At 39.0% G+C, this 19,617-nt stretch overlaps 2 protein-coding genes across 2 annotated transcripts in view; one reads left to right on the top strand and one right to left on the bottom strand.

Annotated features, from left to right (window-relative positions):
• LOC143864678 (MLO-like protein 9) overlaps nt 1-17,422 on the bottom strand; it is a 34,576-nt gene extending 17,154 nt beyond the window's left edge. Inside the window, exons 1-2 of the mRNA XM_077375424.1 lie at nt 17,273-17,422; nt 14,887-15,034 (exon numbers count right to left, since the gene is read on the bottom strand). The gene's annotated coding sequence lies outside the window, so the exon portion shown is untranslated. The remainder of the gene's footprint in view (nt 1-14,886; nt 15,035-17,272) is intronic.
• Nucleotides 2,812-7,555, top strand: LOC143864904 (uncharacterized). Its single transcript, XM_077375769.1, has 3 exons — nt 2,812-3,438; nt 3,744-6,530; nt 6,674-7,555. The coding sequence occupies exons 1-3, from the start codon at nt 2,812-2,814 to the stop codon at nt 7,553-7,555; spliced, it is 4,296 nt and encodes a 1,431-aa protein (XP_077231884.1).
• Nucleotides 17,423-19,617: the final 2,195 nt, after the last annotated feature.

Raw genomic sequence — 19,617 nt, 5'->3', positions numbered from 1 at the left:
CCAAGGATTATTCGACCTTTCTAACACCACGTTTGGGAACCCGAGGGGAAGAAGGGGAAGAAGGGCTTCTGGGTGAATCGAATCTTATCTCTAACCTATTGAACGTGTAACGACCCGATTTCCAGAACCAGGCCGCTACACCTATTTGACAAAATCACCTAAATTTTTTATTTATTTAAAGGAACAACTTAAATGAGCGGAAGCATTCACAATAATAAAATCCATCCATAATTTTAAAACTCACTCTGTTCCAAATTAAAGACCTAGCATTCCAAATAAAATTTATTACAGCCCGAAATTTAATAACTTAAACTGAGTTTAATAAAACGACAGGTGACCCATCTGTCACCCCACCCTCTCTATTTATTTCCCCATTCCCGCTTTATTTATATGTCTTCGTTTGCGAAGGCTCCCTCTTCTACTAATCCTGTGGAGGGAAATGTAGCAACGTAAGAGCAAGGAAAAGGGCTAACGACATAAAAGCAACACGGTACAATAACCATAAAAATTCTCAATGATTAATATTAGAATCCATTTTAACTATACAGTTTTTCTCAAATCCTACATAAATGAGACATAACTACATTGGCATTTTATTTATTCAAATTACAAGAAGAAATATAGGTGGAAATAAATCAAGCAATATGTACTCTCATCCCCAATACTCATACGGCAATTCCCAATAAGATCATGTTCGGTGGCCTTCCAGCCTGGCCGTCAACTATTGACCATCAAGGAGTCCTCCGTCCCCTAATGAGACGTGCTCCTTTCTAGGGTTCTCTTTGGGTCACCATATGGTTCCACCCGAAATGCATTGTCAGCCAGGTGTCGTACGCTCTCAGCCTGGGTAACTTTTGGCTTTTGCCCAAGGAAGAATCTAAGGGTCTGCCTTAGTCCTCCCTCCCTCGTTTCCAAATCCTAGAATGGCATACAGAATCTACAATTTTTCTTTATGAACATGCTGGGTCTATTTTAATTTACAACTTTATCTAACATAAATCATAGCAAATTTGCTTTCTGAAATGAAAGCCTAAAGAAATATGGTATTGAAACATATGCGATGCCTTTATCTTCTAACACAGTCACATATCAAATAATCATAGGAATTACACTGAGTTACCGTTATGAAGCGAGTCCATATTCACTTGCCTGATTTCTGAATGTAAGGACAAAGTTAGGTCTCTACAAGTCACACAGAAATATGCCCTGCAATATATACCAATGTCAATGCATTACTTTGAAAATCATTTCCTTATTTTTAACGTTTTATACCTTCTCTATTTTGCAGGTTTTATCAACGAGGGTTTTGGGGGTGGAAGAGATCTGAACAAGGGAGGTGTAATGGGTTTTTGGTTGGAGATCTTGTGGTCAACAATTTTGAAGGGATGTGATTTTATCAAATGAATGTTAGGGTTTTCCGCTAGAATTTTCTTGTGCAATGATCAAAACATGTTAGTAAACATTAGTAGTCCTTTCAATAAGTGATATCATATACCTACCACTATGTTTTATAAATGGGAAAATTAACAAAACATGGCTTTATAGTTATTAAAACATGTCTGCGCTATATCAACCCTCTTAGACAACAAGGTGGTGTGAATATAAATATAGGGCTGTGAAATGTTTAAACATGGTTGTGCGATAGCAATTCCCTTTAGAAAAACTAGGTGGTCCAATTATGAAAGCATGGCTGTGTAGTTTATTTATCAATCCCCTCCCTTAATACATTCTTGTTCTTACTTACCAATTATAATACCACATTAAATAACCCTATGTTGACATATCTACTACAACTGGTTAGATTTTTATATGTGAAAACCTTATAGTTTAGTATCAGGTCAAGAAGTTTGCACGGCCCACCTATATGATGATCCCACCGTCCAAATGATGGGCTCAACGAAATCAATGTATAAGCAAATTTCCTTTCACAAATTCCATCTTTTTAGACATGATCACACCCTTTCTTCCCTGGACCTCCCTCTTGTAATAAAATATAAGATGCTAACAAGGGTGGCCCAAGGTAGAAAGAGAGTGGATTTATTCCCTTCCCGTTTTTTTTTTTTTGTTACTAACTTCACTCTTTCTCTTCTCATCACTTACGTTCGGGTTTTTCTTTTCTTTTTGCAGGTTCTTGGTTCTATTAAGATGTACAGGTGAAGATGATGGCTCCACATGGGATTGAAGGTGTTATTAAATGGGGGTTTCACAGTCGCCAAGAAGAAGGGTTTTTAATGAGTTGTTATGTATTGGGTTTAAATCAATTGAAACAAAACAAGAAATAAGAAAACTACAGTTGGTGGTACCTACTTGAAATTTAGAGGTGGGTCTCAATCCCTTTACTTCTTCTTCTTTGGCTTCTACTCTCTCTCAAACTCTCATTTACAGTAGGAGGGAGATGAGAAAAAAATGGGTTTGTAAAACCCACGATTGGGTTTTATAGGCTCAAGTTCCATGCTTTCTAATTACCCTAAAAATTTGTATCTTTTGCATGCCTAAATTTCATAGATTTTCTAATTTACCATATTACAAAATCCTAATGGGGTGTAATTGCCACCCCTCATTACCCTAATTTAGGAAATTAGGATTTTGTAAGGAAGCAAACCTCTCTCTAAATATCCTGTTTCCAATTAAATTTGTGTCTGTCATCTTTTCTTATCCTCTTTCCTTCTTTTTTTTTTTTTTTGCATCAGATGGGAAAGAGATCCCACGATTTTGGGTCTCTATAAAACCCCTAAATCGTGAGATGTATTTTGGGTGTCTTTATCAATGTGACTTAGTGTTTTTAGTAGGGTGTTAATACCAATAAAGTACATGGTTAATTTGAGGGCGTTACAGAACGAGTTTGCAGAAGCTTCCCTGGTGGCAAGTAATCGCGAGGAAGGTATTCAGGGCGAAGTTTGTTTGACAGGGGGGAGTCCAGGTCAGTTACTGTTACAAAGTGTGGTGGAGAATGATGTTATCCCTTCATCAAAAGTATCTTCCGGTAATTGTGTGCAGATGGTTCAGCGGGAGGGTATTGGTGGGAAGGACAATAGGGGACACGAAGAATCATATTGGTCCGAGAACAGGCGTAATAACCTGGCTTTGGTTATTACTCAAGAGGAAGATCCAAAACCAATTTCCTGGGTTGATCCTAAAGCTCAGATTCTGGAGGTGTTTGTGAACCACATTATTTCTACAAGCAGGGCTTTGGGTTTGACTTACTCCGGATCCGAGGATGAGTTAATCAATTTGTTCAGGGTTGCAGAGGGAAGAGAATTAGACCAGAGAATGTTATCCGACCCTTCCAGCTTGGAGGGGATCAAGAAGATGCTACGGGAATTAGCTAAACTCAAATCCGATGTTAATTATGATGGGTCTAATAGTAGAATCCCCAAATCTTCAAATAGGAAAAGTAGTAGAAGAGGCGGTCCAAGGGGTCCTGTAGCTCTCCAATCGGTGTGTCCATGAAGATAATTTCTTGGAATGTGAATGGGTTAGAGTCTTTGGAAAAGAAGGCTCAAGTTAAAGCAGTCGTTAAACATAATAAACCTGTGGTAGTTTGTATTCAAGAAACTAAGTTGGGGGGGGGGGGGGCAAATAGGTCTCTAATTAAGAGCTTAGGAGCAAATGCGAATTGGGAATTCATAGCCTTAGATGCCATTGGAGCTGCAGGGGGCGTTCTAGTGATGTGGGATCAATCAAGGTGGAAAGTGCAAGATTCATGGTTAGGTAAGTTTTCCGTTTCAATTGTCCTGAGGAAGGTGGGGGAACCTATCCTGGTAACCTACACAGGTATATATGGCCCAACAGTGAGGAATGACAAGGTCCATTTATGGGAAGAATTAGCCGTAGTCAGGAATAAATGGGGACATCCATGGTGTTTGGGGGGTGATTTCAACGAAGTTAGATGGGTAGAAGAAAGGATGGGGTGCAGAAGATCCAATCAGTCTATGAGTGAATTTTCTGAGTTTATTGCCAGGCATGAATTGATTGATATTCCTTTGTCGAGGGCTAAATTTACTTGGTCTCGAAACTCCAGGAAAAGTCGGATTGATCGGTTTTTGTTTTGCTCAGAGTGGGCATCCATCTTTCCGCTCTCATATCAAAAGGCTCTTATTCATTCTGTCTCGGACCACTGCCCTCTATTACTGGATCCAAGATTGGATTCTTGGGGTCCCTCTCCGTTCAGATTTGACCTAGCTTGGCTTGAAATTCCGAAGATGGAGGAGTTGATGGGGGAATGGTGGGTATCGCACAAAGTTGAAGGGGCGGCGGATTTTGTAATAGGGGAAAAGCTCAGAGCGGTTAAGAAGAAACTCAAAGAATGGAACTCTAATAGACTGGGGGAAAGATCAGAAAGAACAGTGTGGTTACTCGACCGTATTCGAGCTATCTCTTTCGCGGATGAGGAGGGGAATGCTTTAGAGGAAGAGCTGCTAGAGTTGGGTCGCTACAAGGAAGAACATAGATGTCTTTTATTGCAGGATGAAATATCGTGGAGGCAGAAATCAAGAGCTTTGTGGTTAAAGGAGGGGGACAAAAACACCGCTTATTTCCATAGCATAGCTAGTGCGAGGAGACGTACCAATCATATAGCGGCTCTAGAGGTCGGCGGTGTTCCATCATTCAGTCGGGAAGCCATCACCAAGGAAATTGTGGATTTCTTTAGGTTGTTATATTCTTCGGAAGTATTCGTGAGACCGGTCTTAGATGACGTGCATTTTAAGGTTCTAGATGAGAACAGTAGGTTGGCGCTGGAAAGGCCGTTCTCGGAAGAAGAGGTGGAGGTTGGGGTCTTTTCGATGGACCGCAACAAAGCTCCTGGGCCGGACGGTTTTTGTATGGCTTTCTTCCAATCCTGCTGGGAGTATGTTAAAGGGGACATCTTTAAATTTTTCAAGGACTTCTATGAAGGTATGGAGTTGGATAGAGGTACTGGTGCATCGTTTATAGCTCTGTTGCCAAAAATTAAAAGCGCGGTGAAGGTCTCGGATTTTAGACCTATCAGTCTAGTCGGTTGCCTTTATAAAGTCCTGTCCAAAGTATTGGGAGATAGATTAAAAGTGGTTCTTCCTATGATTATTTCGACGAATCAGTGTGCTTTTGTAAGCCAGCAGCAGATTTTGGATTGCTCGTTGGTGGCCAATGAAACGGTGGATTGGTTGGTCAAGACGGGTTCGGCAGGGGTGGTGTGTAAACTTGACATGGAAAAAGCGTATGATAGAGTTGAATGGCATTGTTTGGATCATTTCCTTGGGAAAATGGGGTTTGGGAATCGGTGGCGGGGGTGGATAAAAAGTTGCTTATCGTCGGCGTGGTTTTCCATCCTTATAAATGGTTCTCCAAAAGGATTTTTTAGATCGTCTCGAGGCTTGAGGCAAGGGGATCCATTATCTCCTTTCCTGTTCGTTATCGTCGCTGAAGCTCTGAGTCTCTTAATGGAGAAAGGCAAATCAGTGGGTCTAGTCAAGGGGATCCAATGTGGCCAGAATAGAGTTGAAGTGTCTCATCTGCAATTTGCAGATGATACTCTTTTATTTAGTTCTCCTCAGACTTCGAAAATATTGAATCTTAAAGCAGTGCTGAGGTGCTACGAAATAGTCACTGGTCAAAGATCGAATTTTTCAAAGTCTTGTATGTATACTGTGAATGTGGGAGAGGAGGAAGCAAAAAATTTGGCTAATCTAATGGGATGCCTTTTGGATAGGTTCCCCTCTTCTTATCTTGGGCTCCCTCTGGGAGGGGGTAGACAAAAAATAGGTTCGTGGGCGCCCATTGTGGAAAGAATCGAACGGAGACTGGATACATGGAAAAGGAATTTGGTTTCCAAAGGGGGAAGGTTGACTTTGATTAAGGCTGTGTTGCCTAATATTCCTATTTACCATCTATCTTTGTTCAAGTGTCCTATTTCTATTGCAAAGCGGATTGAATTAATTCAGAGGAGGTTTCCGTGGGGAGGATCGAAGGAAACTAGGAGCTTCTCTTTGGTCTCATGGGAAGATGTATGCAAGCCGGTACTTGGCGGAGGTTTGGGGATCCGAAAGATCAAACAGGTTAATGCTGCTCTCATGGGGAAATGGCTGTGGAGGTATGGCGAAGAACAGTCACAGTTATGGGCGAAAGTTATTCGCGGTAAATACGGCTCAGATGTGGGAAATTGGAGATCCCTAAATCGATTCAACAAAACAGGGGTGACTCTGTGGAGGGATATTTTGCGTTTGAGTCCATGTTTCGACCGCGGCATCAGGTATAGAGTTTACTCGGGGGATAGAATTTCTTTTTGGAATATGGTATGGTGTTCCATCATTCCTTTAAAAGAGTTGTTCCCGGATCTTTATGTCGTGGCCGTTGACAAGCAAGCTTTAGTTAATGAGTGCTTCGAGATTCGGGACAAAAAGGTAATATGGAAGCCGCTGTTCCGCAGAAATTTCTTTGACAGGGAATTGCTCTCGCTGGTCTCGCTACTTCAGGTCTTGGAAGGCAACGACATAAGTTCTACAGAGGTGGATAAAAGGCTATGGGTGTGGGATTCTTCGGGTCAGTTTTCGGTAAAATCTTTCTACAAATGACTGAATCCGTGTGCGGAAAATCTTTCTGTTGCAAAAGTGTGGAAGATGAAGGTTCCCCCAAGAATTTGTTTCTTTGGATGGTCAGTGATTCAAGGTCGTATTCAAACGGTGGATTTTTTTAGGGCAAGGAATATGATCATAGTCAGTCATTGCGCTATGTGTATAGACGCGGGGGAATCGGTGGATCATCTATTTATTCATTGCAAAGTAGCTCGAGAGGTTTGGGGAAGAGTACTGTCGAGATTTGGTATCGCGTGGGTATTCCCTTCCAAAGTGAAGGATCTTTCGAAGGGTGGGTTTTCATTCCATGGAGGAAAAAAGGGAAAGTTTTGTGGTCAATCTCGTTATTGGCTACAATGTGGGTTCTATGGTCGGAAAGAAACAATAGGATTTTTGTTGGGCGTGCAAATTCTACTTACTATCTATATATCAAGGCAATTGCGTTATCGATTTCCTGGGCGAGGTCCCTGCCCATGTTCAAATTTGTTTCGGCTTTCGACATGTGGGCGGGTTGGAAGGTGGTCTGCAACAGTCAAGTTCCCGTTCCTAGAATTTCTCAGAAATGGGCCAATCCTCCTGTTGGATTTTCCAAACTGAACTTTGACGGTTCAAGCTTGGGTAATCCTGGTCCAGCCGGGATCGGGGGTGTCGTCATGAATTCAGATGGGGAAGTTGTGCAGGCTTATTCTGGGCCTATAGGTGTTGCAGATTCAAACGAAGCTGAAGTTAGAGCCGCATATCAAGGCATTCTGCTATTAGGGAGCGAGAGGGTAGCAAACACTATCGTGGAAGGAGACTCGTTAAATGTCATTAGGTGGCTTAAGGGTTCGGCGGTTCCTCCGTGGAGATTTCTTCATTTTTTCGATGAAATAAAGGATATAACAGTCGGGCGCTCAGTAGCGTTCCAAAATGTTAGGAGAGCAGCCAATGAAGTCGCTGACAAGTTGGCTAAAGCGGGTGCAGTCAAACAGTCTTTGGAGCTTTACGACTTTCTCCCCCCTTGATTTTTCGTTGTTTTGTTTTTCCTTTTTTCCATTTCCTCTGTGTAATTCTGGCATAGTGGGGTTCACGGGGGTTCTTTTTTGGTCTCTCCCTTCTTAATATATTCAGTTACCTTACCTTTCAAAAAAAAAAAAAAACAAAGCAAAGATTCAAACATCGGTTTCGGTCCCCACAAAAGTGGAAGTACTTCAAGGTAGTTTATGGGAAGTCTATGAAAATATTGTAAAAATCATGGAAGTCCATGAATACAATGGAAATTTAAGATAAAACTTCAGGAAATTCTAGAATAAGCACAAATACACTTAGAAACCATCATATAAGTAAGACAAGCATCCATAATGATTTAACAACATCAAATACCAAGTGAATTGCATTGTCAATGATCATTAAAAAAATTTGGATTTATTTTTGTTATATGAGAGCATTAAAGGACTCAAACTTGGGATTTCGGCCCCCACAGAAGTCGAAACATGCAGATTGAAGTGTAAGTTTAAAACCATGCATCAAAGGACATCTATAAAATGCCCAACCAATTAAATGGAGGCACCCAAAAGAAGTGGACCTATGATTGAATAACGAGTAGGTGTGTCATTTTCTTCATTGTGAAATATTAAAATTGTCATCAACAAATGTGTGTGAGAGAGAGATGAGAAGCAGAGAAGTGAGAACCCAAACTAGTCGCGGGTTATGTATTACACTATTATGGAGATTACAACCCTACTGACTACTTTATAATGACAAAGTAAACTAATTATAAAAATGGCATTATTGATGTACGCACCATAATCACAGGTATGAATGCACCATAGCAGCAAGTATGAATGGACCATAGTAATGCATATGACATTATGTGCTATTTCTAACACTCCCTCTCAAGTTGTACTATGTCTCTGAAAATGTACAATTTGTTAGATGAATGCAAATGATGATCACTTCTTAGCCCTTTAGTAGGGACAAAAAAAAGGAGGACCTATCTCACCACTCCCCTCATTCTCTAAAAAATCGAAAATCAATCTATGTGTATTTTATTCTCGTATGAAACAATGCATTTTGGGAAATTTAATTGCACTTTCATTATCACGATATAGATTTGCATATCACTGTGACAACGAACCCATTTCATGAAGTAATTGTCCTAACGAAAGCAACTCCGCGGTATCAAAGTCATGACTCTATAATCCACTTTAGCATGGTCTTGCAACTGTACTACTCCATGAAACTAGATAACCATCCACTAGGACACATACCACTAGATAATCATTCACTAGGACACAGTACCACATAACTTATCTCCTGGTGTCAAGATCTCCTTCGCAATCAACATCCAAAAATCTACGCATTGATTCTTTTTGCAACTTGTACATGTCCTTGCCTTGGATCATTCTTGTAAAAAAAATATAATCTGATTCATACGTGAGATGGAGAAGAGCGAAGATAGAGAAATATGTTCAGGGAATCTTAACTCAGTTCCTTAATTCAACTAAATAAAAAATACAATCTACACTTTCAACTTATATACATGTTGGTCAAAAGACCAAAATACCCCTAAATGGTCGACCCACTCGTAACACTCCCTCTCAAGCTGACATGTGTCCTGCAATGACATGTTCAGATTGTCTACCAAATAGTGGTGATGCTAGGCTGTGATCCCTTTAGTGAGAATATCAACAACTTGCTCTCAAATAGAAAACATAGCCCAAATAAACTTCACCATCTTCCACTTTGCCACAAAGTGGTAATCAACTTCAACATGCTTAGTACTAACATGGAAGACTGGATTCTGTGACACTTTAATGGCTCTCTGATTGTCACAGTATAGGTATAACTGTATAAGTATGACACCTCAAAAACAGATATCTTATCTACGTCAGCTCAGCCCTAGCAGACGCCATTGCACTGTACTCATCTACTACACTTAATTCAGACACAATCTTCTGCTTTTTAATGCTCCGTGATATTAGGAATCCATTTAGAAAGACACAATATGGAATAAAATACCCTTCTTGGACCTTGCCACCTCAATTCCAGTAAAGTACTTGAGCTCTCCCAGATTATTGATCTCGAACTCAGCAACTAAAAATGCCTTCAACTTACAAATTTCTAGGGGAATATTCCAAGCACTACAATATCTGTAAGAGCTGTAATTAGAGAACAACTCCTCTTAATAAACAATGAATGCTTGATATGGCTTTGTGAGTAACCAAATCTCTTCACTGCCTAACTAAACCACTCAAACCACACCCGAGGAGACTGCTTTAATCCATACCTGGACTTCTTTAACTTGCACACTTTACTCTCAACATTTGAGAACTCCAACCCTGAAGGAGGAGACATGTAGCCATCTTCGTGTAAATTACCGTGTACATCCAGTTGATGAAGCACCCAAGAAGAATTTGCATCCTGAGACAAAAGATTCATTTGTGTGACAGACACAAAGGTTTTCTTGTAATCTATTCGTACTTTTGAGAGAATCCTTTTGCAACCAGTCAGGCCATGTCTCTTTCAACTGTTGGCTTCTTTCCATTAGGAAAGTCCACAATTTCCCAAGTTTCATTCTTTATTAAATCACATATTTCTTTTTTTTTTTTAAATGGTCAGCTAGTAAGAGATAACACGATGCATCATTCATAGTATATTAAATCACATATTTCATCATTCATAGTATGTGCCACTTAAGATCAGCCACTGTTTTGGAAAACTAGAAGGGAAGAGGCACAAAGGACACAAAAGACAAGAAAGCTATACAGCAAAGAGAAGGGCAGCATAAGATACAAAGTTAGAAATTGGATGCTGATACTCTGGGTCCATTTGGATGCCCAAAAGTGTAGTAAAGTAACTCGAAAATCCCCTTTTTCCAGATGAACGACTTGGAATCGGTGTTCGGTTTACATGTAACATAGATTTTTGAAAAATGAAGAAAGACTTGCTGGTTGCTAGTCGATTGGCATTGCATCCGATTTGGCGATTAAAGTTTCTCCTTCGTTTTAGGCGGAAAAGGTGAGAAAAGAGAAATTCCCTATCTTCAATGGCGTTTTTCTGGAAACATTCTCCTTTTCTTTCAATGGTTGATCCAGCACAGTACAGCCTGACTATCTTCCCCAACCACCCTCCTTACAATCGACCATCAAAACCTCATGCAACGTCGTCATGATCGTCACCGGCATTTTCAGCCTTGTCGCCGCAGAGAGAAGGCCACAAGATCATCGGTTGGTAGAGGATATCATAGACAGTTTGTGGAGGGTTACAGAGAATCTCTCTCAAATCAGATTTCCACCCTGATTTTTCGACTTTATATCTCCAATTTTTTAGCACCTTCACAGTTATCATCGAAATCAAGCAGCAAGAAATCCACCAAACATTGCATGGAATTGGAAAATTTTCTGATTCGACTGCTTCCCTTACCCTGCTGGTCATGTGAGAAATTCCCACCTATCTGACTCCGATTTCTTTCCTGACGTCCAAACAGACCAATGCTTAGTTTCTGAAGAGAAAAATATCAAATAGTTTATGCAAGTGATGGAGCAGAAAATCAACATCATATGCCTTTAGATACTCATACACAATCAATCAACTCTAGTGTAAGTGGATCTGGATCAAATATCCTGTGAGTTTGACTCCTTATTGCAGAGATTTTAACTAGTTTCTACTAGAGGGCATACATCTACTGCTACATCAGCTCACTCAAGTACTACTATGTGTCATGTCTCTGAACAATCCTCTCCTTAGGTTAATGATTCAAGAGCTTCTGAGCATATGATGTGCATGTCAACGCTATTTACTGACCTTAAAGATTGTGTTCTATGTCTTATGTTATGCTTTCTGATGGGTCTTCTCGTATTGTTACTAAAAAAGGAACTGCTTGCCCAACATCATCTCTTTCTCTTTCTTCTGTGTATTTTGTAAGTCAATTTCCTTTCAATCTTCTTTCCATTATCATTTTTTTTAATGACATTATGAAATTAACAAAATATCTTTAGTGATCAGTGACATTTTATCACTCTTATTGTGTCTTCCAGGATCTCAAGGCGAAGAGGGTGATTGGTGGTGGACGTGAAGTGGATGGCTTATACTATCATAAGCCATCTGGATATTCATATTCGGTCTGGTGTTATTGCTCTCAACTCGAGTGTGTCTGCAAGCCACTGACATTTTACTTTGGGTGATCTGTCTCTAAAGAGGATAAAGTTGTTAGTTCCATCATCATACCCAATATCTCAACTTGAATGTGAGGCTTGTGAATTAGGCAAGCATCAGGCGTTTCCTCCTAGATTCGAAAATCATAAGTCTAGTCCTTTTGAAGTATTGCATAGTGATATTTGGGGACATAAGAGTTTGTTCAGTTATTCGTACTATGTAACATTTTTTTATGATTGTTCTCCAATGACATGCCTTTTATTAAAAAAATGTTTTGTATTACTATCAATCTTTAAATTATTTCATATGGAAAAGGAAGTCCAATTTGGGAGACCTATTTGTGACTAGAGATTTGATAATGCTAAAGAATATATAAAATATGCTCTGCAAGTGTAACGACCCGATTTCCGTCGTGTCGCATAGTACTTTCCCTGTCTGAAGGTAGTGACGTTATGGACTTGGATTACGGTCTCGCATTTGCCGAGCCGGGGATACTATCCCTCGGGGATACTTTCCCTTTTTGGTTGGTTTGCCAACGAAAGGCAGTACACGCTTCTCGCGTTGGCCTTTGGACCTTAGGTCCCAGGATGATTCCACCACACCCTTAAGTTCCCCTTCACTTTCCCCCATGTATGCAACATGTATGCAATTACTTACCTTTGCCTTTCTTCCTGCATTCATTTCAATTCATTTGATTCCAGCATTCATTTCAATTCATTTGATTCCAGGCAAGCGAGTATAAATTCACTAAGCAGGTATTTATCAGGCAATTTATAAGCAGAGCTACATTGCATAGACAATTATATTGAACACCATTACAAGACAAGGTCTAGCTGTCACCTGCCTTTTCTTATAGTCGCAGTAGGACGAGATGGCTCCTGTAGGCAAATAAGTGAAATAGGTCAACTTATTTTAGTCTAGGTCCTTTTAATATCACACAGACAACACTTGTCCTTTCTGTGTCCATTTATGTCCTAAAATAAGGTTCCCTGTGTTCACTATTCATGTGGGCCCCACATGCTACTATTCATGTGGGCCCCATCATGTCACTATTTATGTGGGCCCCGCATGTCACTATTTATGTGGGCCCCATCATGTCACTATTTATGTGGGCCCCATCATGTCACTATTCATTTCACCATAAGTTGATAAAGTTTACTTTACGGTTACTATGCTAGTATTTCACCGTTAAGTATATAGGTGGTAGAACCAACCATTACTTTATCCATATAGGTGGTAAAACCAACCATTACTTCAAATAAAATATAGGTAGGTGGTAGAACCAACCATGAAAGAGATCATTAAATAATTTAGGTGGTAGAACCAACCATTGAAAGAGATCATTAAATAATTTAGGTGGTAGAACCAACCATGAAAGAGAGACTATTATAAAAGACTTACTTGGTAGTGGATTTTCTTTTTCCTTCTTCTCTCTCTCTCTTCCTCTTTCTCTTTCTTCTCTTCTCTTCTCTTCTCTTCTCCTTTTCTTCTCCTCCTCCTCCTCTATTTATAGATTTTTTTTTGCATAGTACTTTTTGCATAGTAAAGACTATTTACTATTTTAAATTATTATTTCAGTCGGTCAATAGTATTTTTGCATAGTACTTTTGCATAGTAAAAACTATTTACTATTTTAAATTATTATTTTCGTCGGTTAACAGTATTTTGCATAGTTAATAATATTTTTTTATTATTAATTTTGTCGGTCAATAGTATTTTTGCATTTTTTTATTATTATTTTCGTCGGTGCGATGATATTTTCGTTTCCACTAGGGATGGGTCCCGCTGGTGGTAGGACCCGCTGGTCGTGGGGCCCGCTCGTGTGGGACCCGCTGATGTGGGACCCACTGGTGTTGGATCCGCTTATGTGGGGCCTGCTTGTATGGGGCCCGCTGATGTGGGACCCGCTTATGAATAGTACTCGGTGGGTCCTACTGTGAATAATACTTTTAAATAGTGTATCTCAATAGTGAACTTGCATAGTATTTCTGCATAGTAATCTCGCATAGTGACTATTGTGAATAGTAATTGTGAATAGTGACTATTGGAAATTTTTAACATATATATATATCTATTCCGTTTTTGTTGACATCTGGGGCGGTGGCTTAGTGGTAGGAAGCCGTTCAATCTTAGCTTAGACTTGGGTTCGAATCGTGTACGCCCCATTATGCCAGATGTCCTCATGCCCGATTAACTTGGGGAAAATGAGTAATGGCCGATGATTACCCACCTATGAGGCCATTTTTATATTTATATATATATATATTTTACCGGTTCTTACAGCAAGATCCTTTGCCTCAATGGAATAATCCATCAGACATCTTATGCTATTACTCCACAACAAAATGGAGTGGTTGGATGCAAGAACATTCGTTTGTTTGAAGTTGCTAGAGAGGATGATTAATATGCATGCTCCAAAACACTATGGGGGAGTTTTCGTAGTCTCTACTTGCTGTCTTGTTGTCTTAGACAATCAAACCATAGTTTCAAAACTCCCTCACATCATCAGGGACTCCCCCAAGCCAACTACCTTTGACCTTAGTCGTGTTCTCATCCGAATCCGCATTATGCCGTACAATATCAATCAAAACTCTATTGACTCTCCTAAATTATGACCACGTCAGCCGAGTACTCAGCCGCATGAACCAAGTACTTGACCGAGTACTCAGCCGCATCAATTAAGTACTTGCAACAAAATGTGTCTTTTTACATTAAAAAGTAAACAAAGTGTGTGACTTTAGGTTATTCTCGTACTCAAAAGGGATGTCGATGTGATCATCCTAGTTCTCATGGATATTATGTCTGTGTTGATGTCACCTTATTTGACAGTGCATCTTATTCTCTTGCAAAAGAACAGCATTTCGATGTGGACTTACTTGAACTTACGGGGAGTCCGTTCCTACATCTACCATTCCTACTCTTGTTCCTGTAGTCACTGAAGTAATAACTGTCAACTCAACATCCTATTGCTAATTTTGTGTCCTTTCATAGTTTGTCTCTTGTATATCATTCCTTTCCCTTGCCCTTGTCTTCTATTGCTATTCCTAAGTCATATAAGTAGGCTATGATGTATTCAAGGTAGAAAGGTTCCATGGATGGGAAGAGGAAATCCATTCATTAAAAAAACACTTGGTAGTTAACGAATCTCCAAGAAGGATAAGAAATAGCAGATACAGAAATAATGAAAATGTCAACTTACCTCAAAAATAATGTTGCTTTTGCTTGCAACTCACAGCCAGTCCTCTTTCCCTTAATAGTGAAAGACCTAAATCTTTACAGTATCCTGAACCAATAGTCCTTTATCTTTCACGGCAAAAAATCAGCTTAATAGCTCGATCTTTAACAATCTGAAAATGAAAATTCCATCTTGATTGAATCTTCAAAAAAGAAAAGGCATAAAAAGACACTCATGTGTAATAAGTAAAACATGGTCACTGCAGCAATAGCTTCTAAAACTGTCCAATTAAGCAACTTCCTTTGGATTTACAGTTCCAAAACCATATGCGCATTACAATATTGAATTAATAACATTAAACTTGGTTAACACTACCATAGAGATGGTGTTGGTCGAAGAACGGACTCCTAAGCAAATATTTATAAACAACAAATTATTCAAAAAAAAAAAAAAAACAAACTGCAAACATTTCAAGATTTCAATGGCAGGCAATCCTATGCATATCAGCTATATACTTGTTACGCACTTAGCTGTAATTCATTCCTAACAAAGGCGCTTCCATAACAATTATAATAAGTGTCTTTAAACATTTTTCATAAAATTGCATTTAAGAAGAGGATGATACAATGCAAGTTGTGTGTGCCCCGCAATTATTTTTTCTAGGTGGGTTTCTTTGATCAGTCCCAAAACTTCTTCCTTCCTATTTCATTCCTTATAGATCTTGCCAATTTCATTCCCTTTTTGAATTATTTGTAGGTGTGAGGTTCTTAACCTCTATGGTTGGGGACTTGGGTTCTCTACCTGTGGACATCCTTTGACTTTGGGGGTGGTTTTTTGGGGCTTCTTGGAGTTTCTACACCAGAGGTTCAGATCTCACACATTATTTCTTTGTTTGAATGATAAAGAAAATATTATTAAAGGAGAAGAGAGGAGTATACAAAAGCCACGACCGATAGTGGGGTGGCCCCGAGGACATTACAGCAAGAGCACAACCATCTTCCTCAAAAGGGAAAACATCTCTAACAATTAGAGCATAAGAGGAAGCACCACTAAGAGCTAAAGAATGGGATTCACAAATTCAGATGCAGTATAGAGAATGTAATTGCCGGATCTGATCGTTTTGTCTTTTTCTCTTGAGTTTTTAGATATTGAAACTGAAACAATTGCTGACTTTGGTTTTCCCTTTCCAGTTCAGACAAGAAGCCTATTTTTCTGTCAAGATCAGGGGTTTTCCTCTGTTTTCTTATCTTAATATCTCCTTTTCTGTTTCAACTGCAGAAAATCACCATACCAAAGGATCTCTAAGTTGTGGGGGGCTCTCTCCAATCTCCTCATTAGACCCTTCCTAATTTTTATCATAGTTTCAAAACTCCAATCATTGTTTCAGAACTCCCTCGTGTAGACTACCTTTTACCTTGGCCGCATTCGTTTGGACTCTCTCGAGTTATGACCGTGTTAAGTACTCAACCGCATCGTGCTGAGTCCACTAGGATTTGCTTTGACTGCGTTTTGAAACAGTAGTTTTAATGGCATAGAGAGAAGAAGAAGGGGGCTGATTTTTTCTATAAAATAAATCGTATATAGGTAAAAATTGCACAATACATAAAACCAAAATCTACAACATTTCTACAACTCTTAAAGTTATGGGGCTCTTCTCCCAATCTCTTCATTAGACCCTCCCTAATTTTTATGGTATAGAAAAGATAAGAAGGGGCAGATTTTTTTTCTATAAAAAAAATACAGAAGGATCTCCCCAGACCAAAAAGGAAACATAAAAAATCTAGACTAGTGACTTTCTAAAACAAATACTGCTCATATATAGCTAAAATTGCACAATACACAAAATCATAATCTATAACATCTCTAAAAGACTACAACTATGAAGTTCTAAAAAGTAATTTCTCCACAACTTTCCAACCTTTTCTTCCCAAAACTAAACATTTTCCAACTTTTTCTAAACAGAATAAAGAAATAAATATTCCAAAGAGCTGAAAACACCGTTTGATTGCAGAAAGTCGAACAGATGGTAATGGTAAATACTAAAAAAAAACAGATACTAAATAAAAAGAAAGGAGTGTTATTAGAAAAAGAAAGGTGGGTTTCTATCCATTTTTTCTGCTCTTCATCTTCTTTCTTCTTGAAGCATAGACTGAAAATCCAGTCTCCAAAGAACAGGAAAAGAAAGGCTACTGATATTGGCACTACAATTTTTTATAAATGCACTAACTAATTTGTCTTTTATTAGTTAAACAGTCGTGAAAGGTTATTAAAGTTCCCAAAAGATCTCACAAGCCAATTGAAAAAAGAAAAGACAAGCTGAGTTTGTGCAATTAGTAAAACATGGTAGTGCAAATATCAGTACCTAGAAGAAAACTTCACAAAAAAGTACAAAAAGATGATGAATAGTTACCTTCAATAGCAGCACCACCAGTAAGCCTTCCTTCCACCACAAAAACAAATACTTTAGAGAGAATGATATTAGAAGTAGTTTTTGAGAGGGGGATTTAGAGAGAGAAATAGAGGGAGAGGGAGAGAGAGAGAGAGAGAGAGAGAGAGTTAAATGGGCATGCAAACATTAGAAAGAACGAATCCTAATAAGGATTTTAGTCAACATTTGTAAGTTACTATTCCTAATAACGCTGACGTGGTTCGTTACTGTTGTAATAAAACTGTATATTTATCTTAGATTTGGTCAATTGACTCAATACCGTTTTTCTAAAAAAGCCCCTACAATAATCAAACACGGGCGATTCTTCAAAATCATGTGAGAAAAAGACCCTAATACCTTTCCGACATGATCAGAGTCCTCGTATCGTATGTTGCCCTTCCTGATGGATGAGAACGTCAATCATTATCTTTAAAAATTTTAAAAGATGAGAATATCAATGCAGGGGGTGAAAATATCATAAAAAACGTTAAAGTTTCCCACTTTTCATGTAAAATCAAGTACGTCTCTCTTGGCTTAGAACGGTGATGTTATTGAACATTTTATTATTTTTCACGTCTCTTAGTTTAGAACACAACTGAATTCTTTAGTACGCGTCCGGATTATCAAGTACGACGCTAAATTCAAGAAACATCCATCGTTCAAAGATATCAAGTACGCAGTCTGATTCTAGAGTATGCGCCGGAATATAGAGCACGCTGCTGGATTTTCTAAGTTCAAACATTGTTCTAAATGTATTGAGTACGCCACTGGAACATCAAGAGGTACGCCAATGGAAATAGGATGTAAGCAGAAATAGAGTGTACACTAGCAGAAACAATGGGTACGCCGGCGTAAATAATGGGTAGGCCGGCGGAATCTCATACATAGAGGCAGTATTATTAAAAGATGTCACCGTTCCATATTGATGTCCACGTGTCGTAGATCCGACCGTCTATGCATATTGGCGACGGCTAAGATTTAAACGAAACCAAGGGACTCTGGGTTCAAAGAAAGATTTTAAATCCAAACCAAACCGACTGTGTATAGAGGCGCCGGCGTTCAAAAAAAAATTTCAACACGTGTCAAGCATCCACTTGTCTCTAGTTATTTCTGACGGCCAAGATAGAAACGAACCAAGGTTTTGATGGTTCAAATACACATTAAGACAGAACCAAAAGAAGCCTGGTGAAGCGCGTCATTTAATGGGCAGTAATGAAAAAGTAGATTTCTGTTGATTTCATAAGGGTATCAGGGTCTTTTTCCCACCCGATTTTGAAGAATCACCCGTGTTTAATTCTTATTTTCAACGGTACCCGAAATCCGTAATTCCTTGAAACTATTGCACACATTACGTAGATATTTCCACCCACCGTGCAGTCTACTTTTCTCTTACAACCCACTTTGTCATCCACTTTTCTCTTACGTTTTTGTCTTTTTTAACATTTTCAAAGCTGCGTGGAACAGAAGCTTCTTAATTTCCTTGGACTCGCTCCTTCACATATAAGAAGAAGAAAACCCATATAAAAAAAGGGTTAATGGTAAATGATAAATTCACCCCTTTTTTACTTGGGACAGCCCCCTCTATTTTAGAAGAGAAGTAATAATTAATAAATACACTAGAGGAGCTGTCCCAAGTAAAAGGATGAGGTGAATACATCATTTCCCTTGAAAAAAAAAAACTAGAAGTCAAACTAGTATTGGAGAAAACCCTCTGATTGGATAAAACAGCTTTCTTAGACGCCCATAGCGTGTACCGTGTATGAGAAAAATCATTCTCCACTGACCTGTGTTAGCAAAATTTAATCTTCTTTTAGAATAAAGAATTCGTAAGAAGACACGTTACACGGGTTTCCTCTTACTTTAATGTTCAATTTTAAATGATAAAGTATACCCTCCAATCAGTTTTGAAAGACGTGGTGTCTAAACACGAAATGACTCGGTCAAGTACTCGGTTGACATGGCTGAGTACTCTGTTGACGCGGTAATAGCTCATAAGAGTCAAAGGTACGAGTTTTCACTTTTGATTAGCTTTGTAGGGCAAAACAAGGACTCCAACCAGAACACAACCAAGGTAAAAGGAGGGAGTCCACCAGAACACAACCAAGGTAAAAGGAGGGAGTCCACCGGGATAAGGTAAAAAGAGGGAGTCCACAATAATGTCGGGGAGTTTTGAAACTATGCCTCCAATACACATGCAAATGTTAGGAGGTGGGTCTTGAATCTTGATAGTACTCTAGAAAATTTTGAAACTTTACATTTTTTAAGAAACTTTGTTTTATTTATTTTCAAAAAATAATTTTGAAAGTGGACAAGTTTCTCTCTACTCT

Source organism: Tasmannia lanceolata, unplaced genomic scaffold (assembly GCF_043159265.1).
Source record: "Tasmannia lanceolata isolate RefF3 unplaced genomic scaffold, GAP_Taslan_0.1 ptg000054l, whole genome shotgun sequence".
NCBI lineage: Eukaryota > Viridiplantae > Streptophyta > Magnoliopsida > Canellales > Winteraceae > Tasmannia > Tasmannia lanceolata.
The sequence above is the reverse complement of the archived record's forward strand: the minus strand, read 5'-3'. Positions and strand labels throughout refer to the sequence as shown.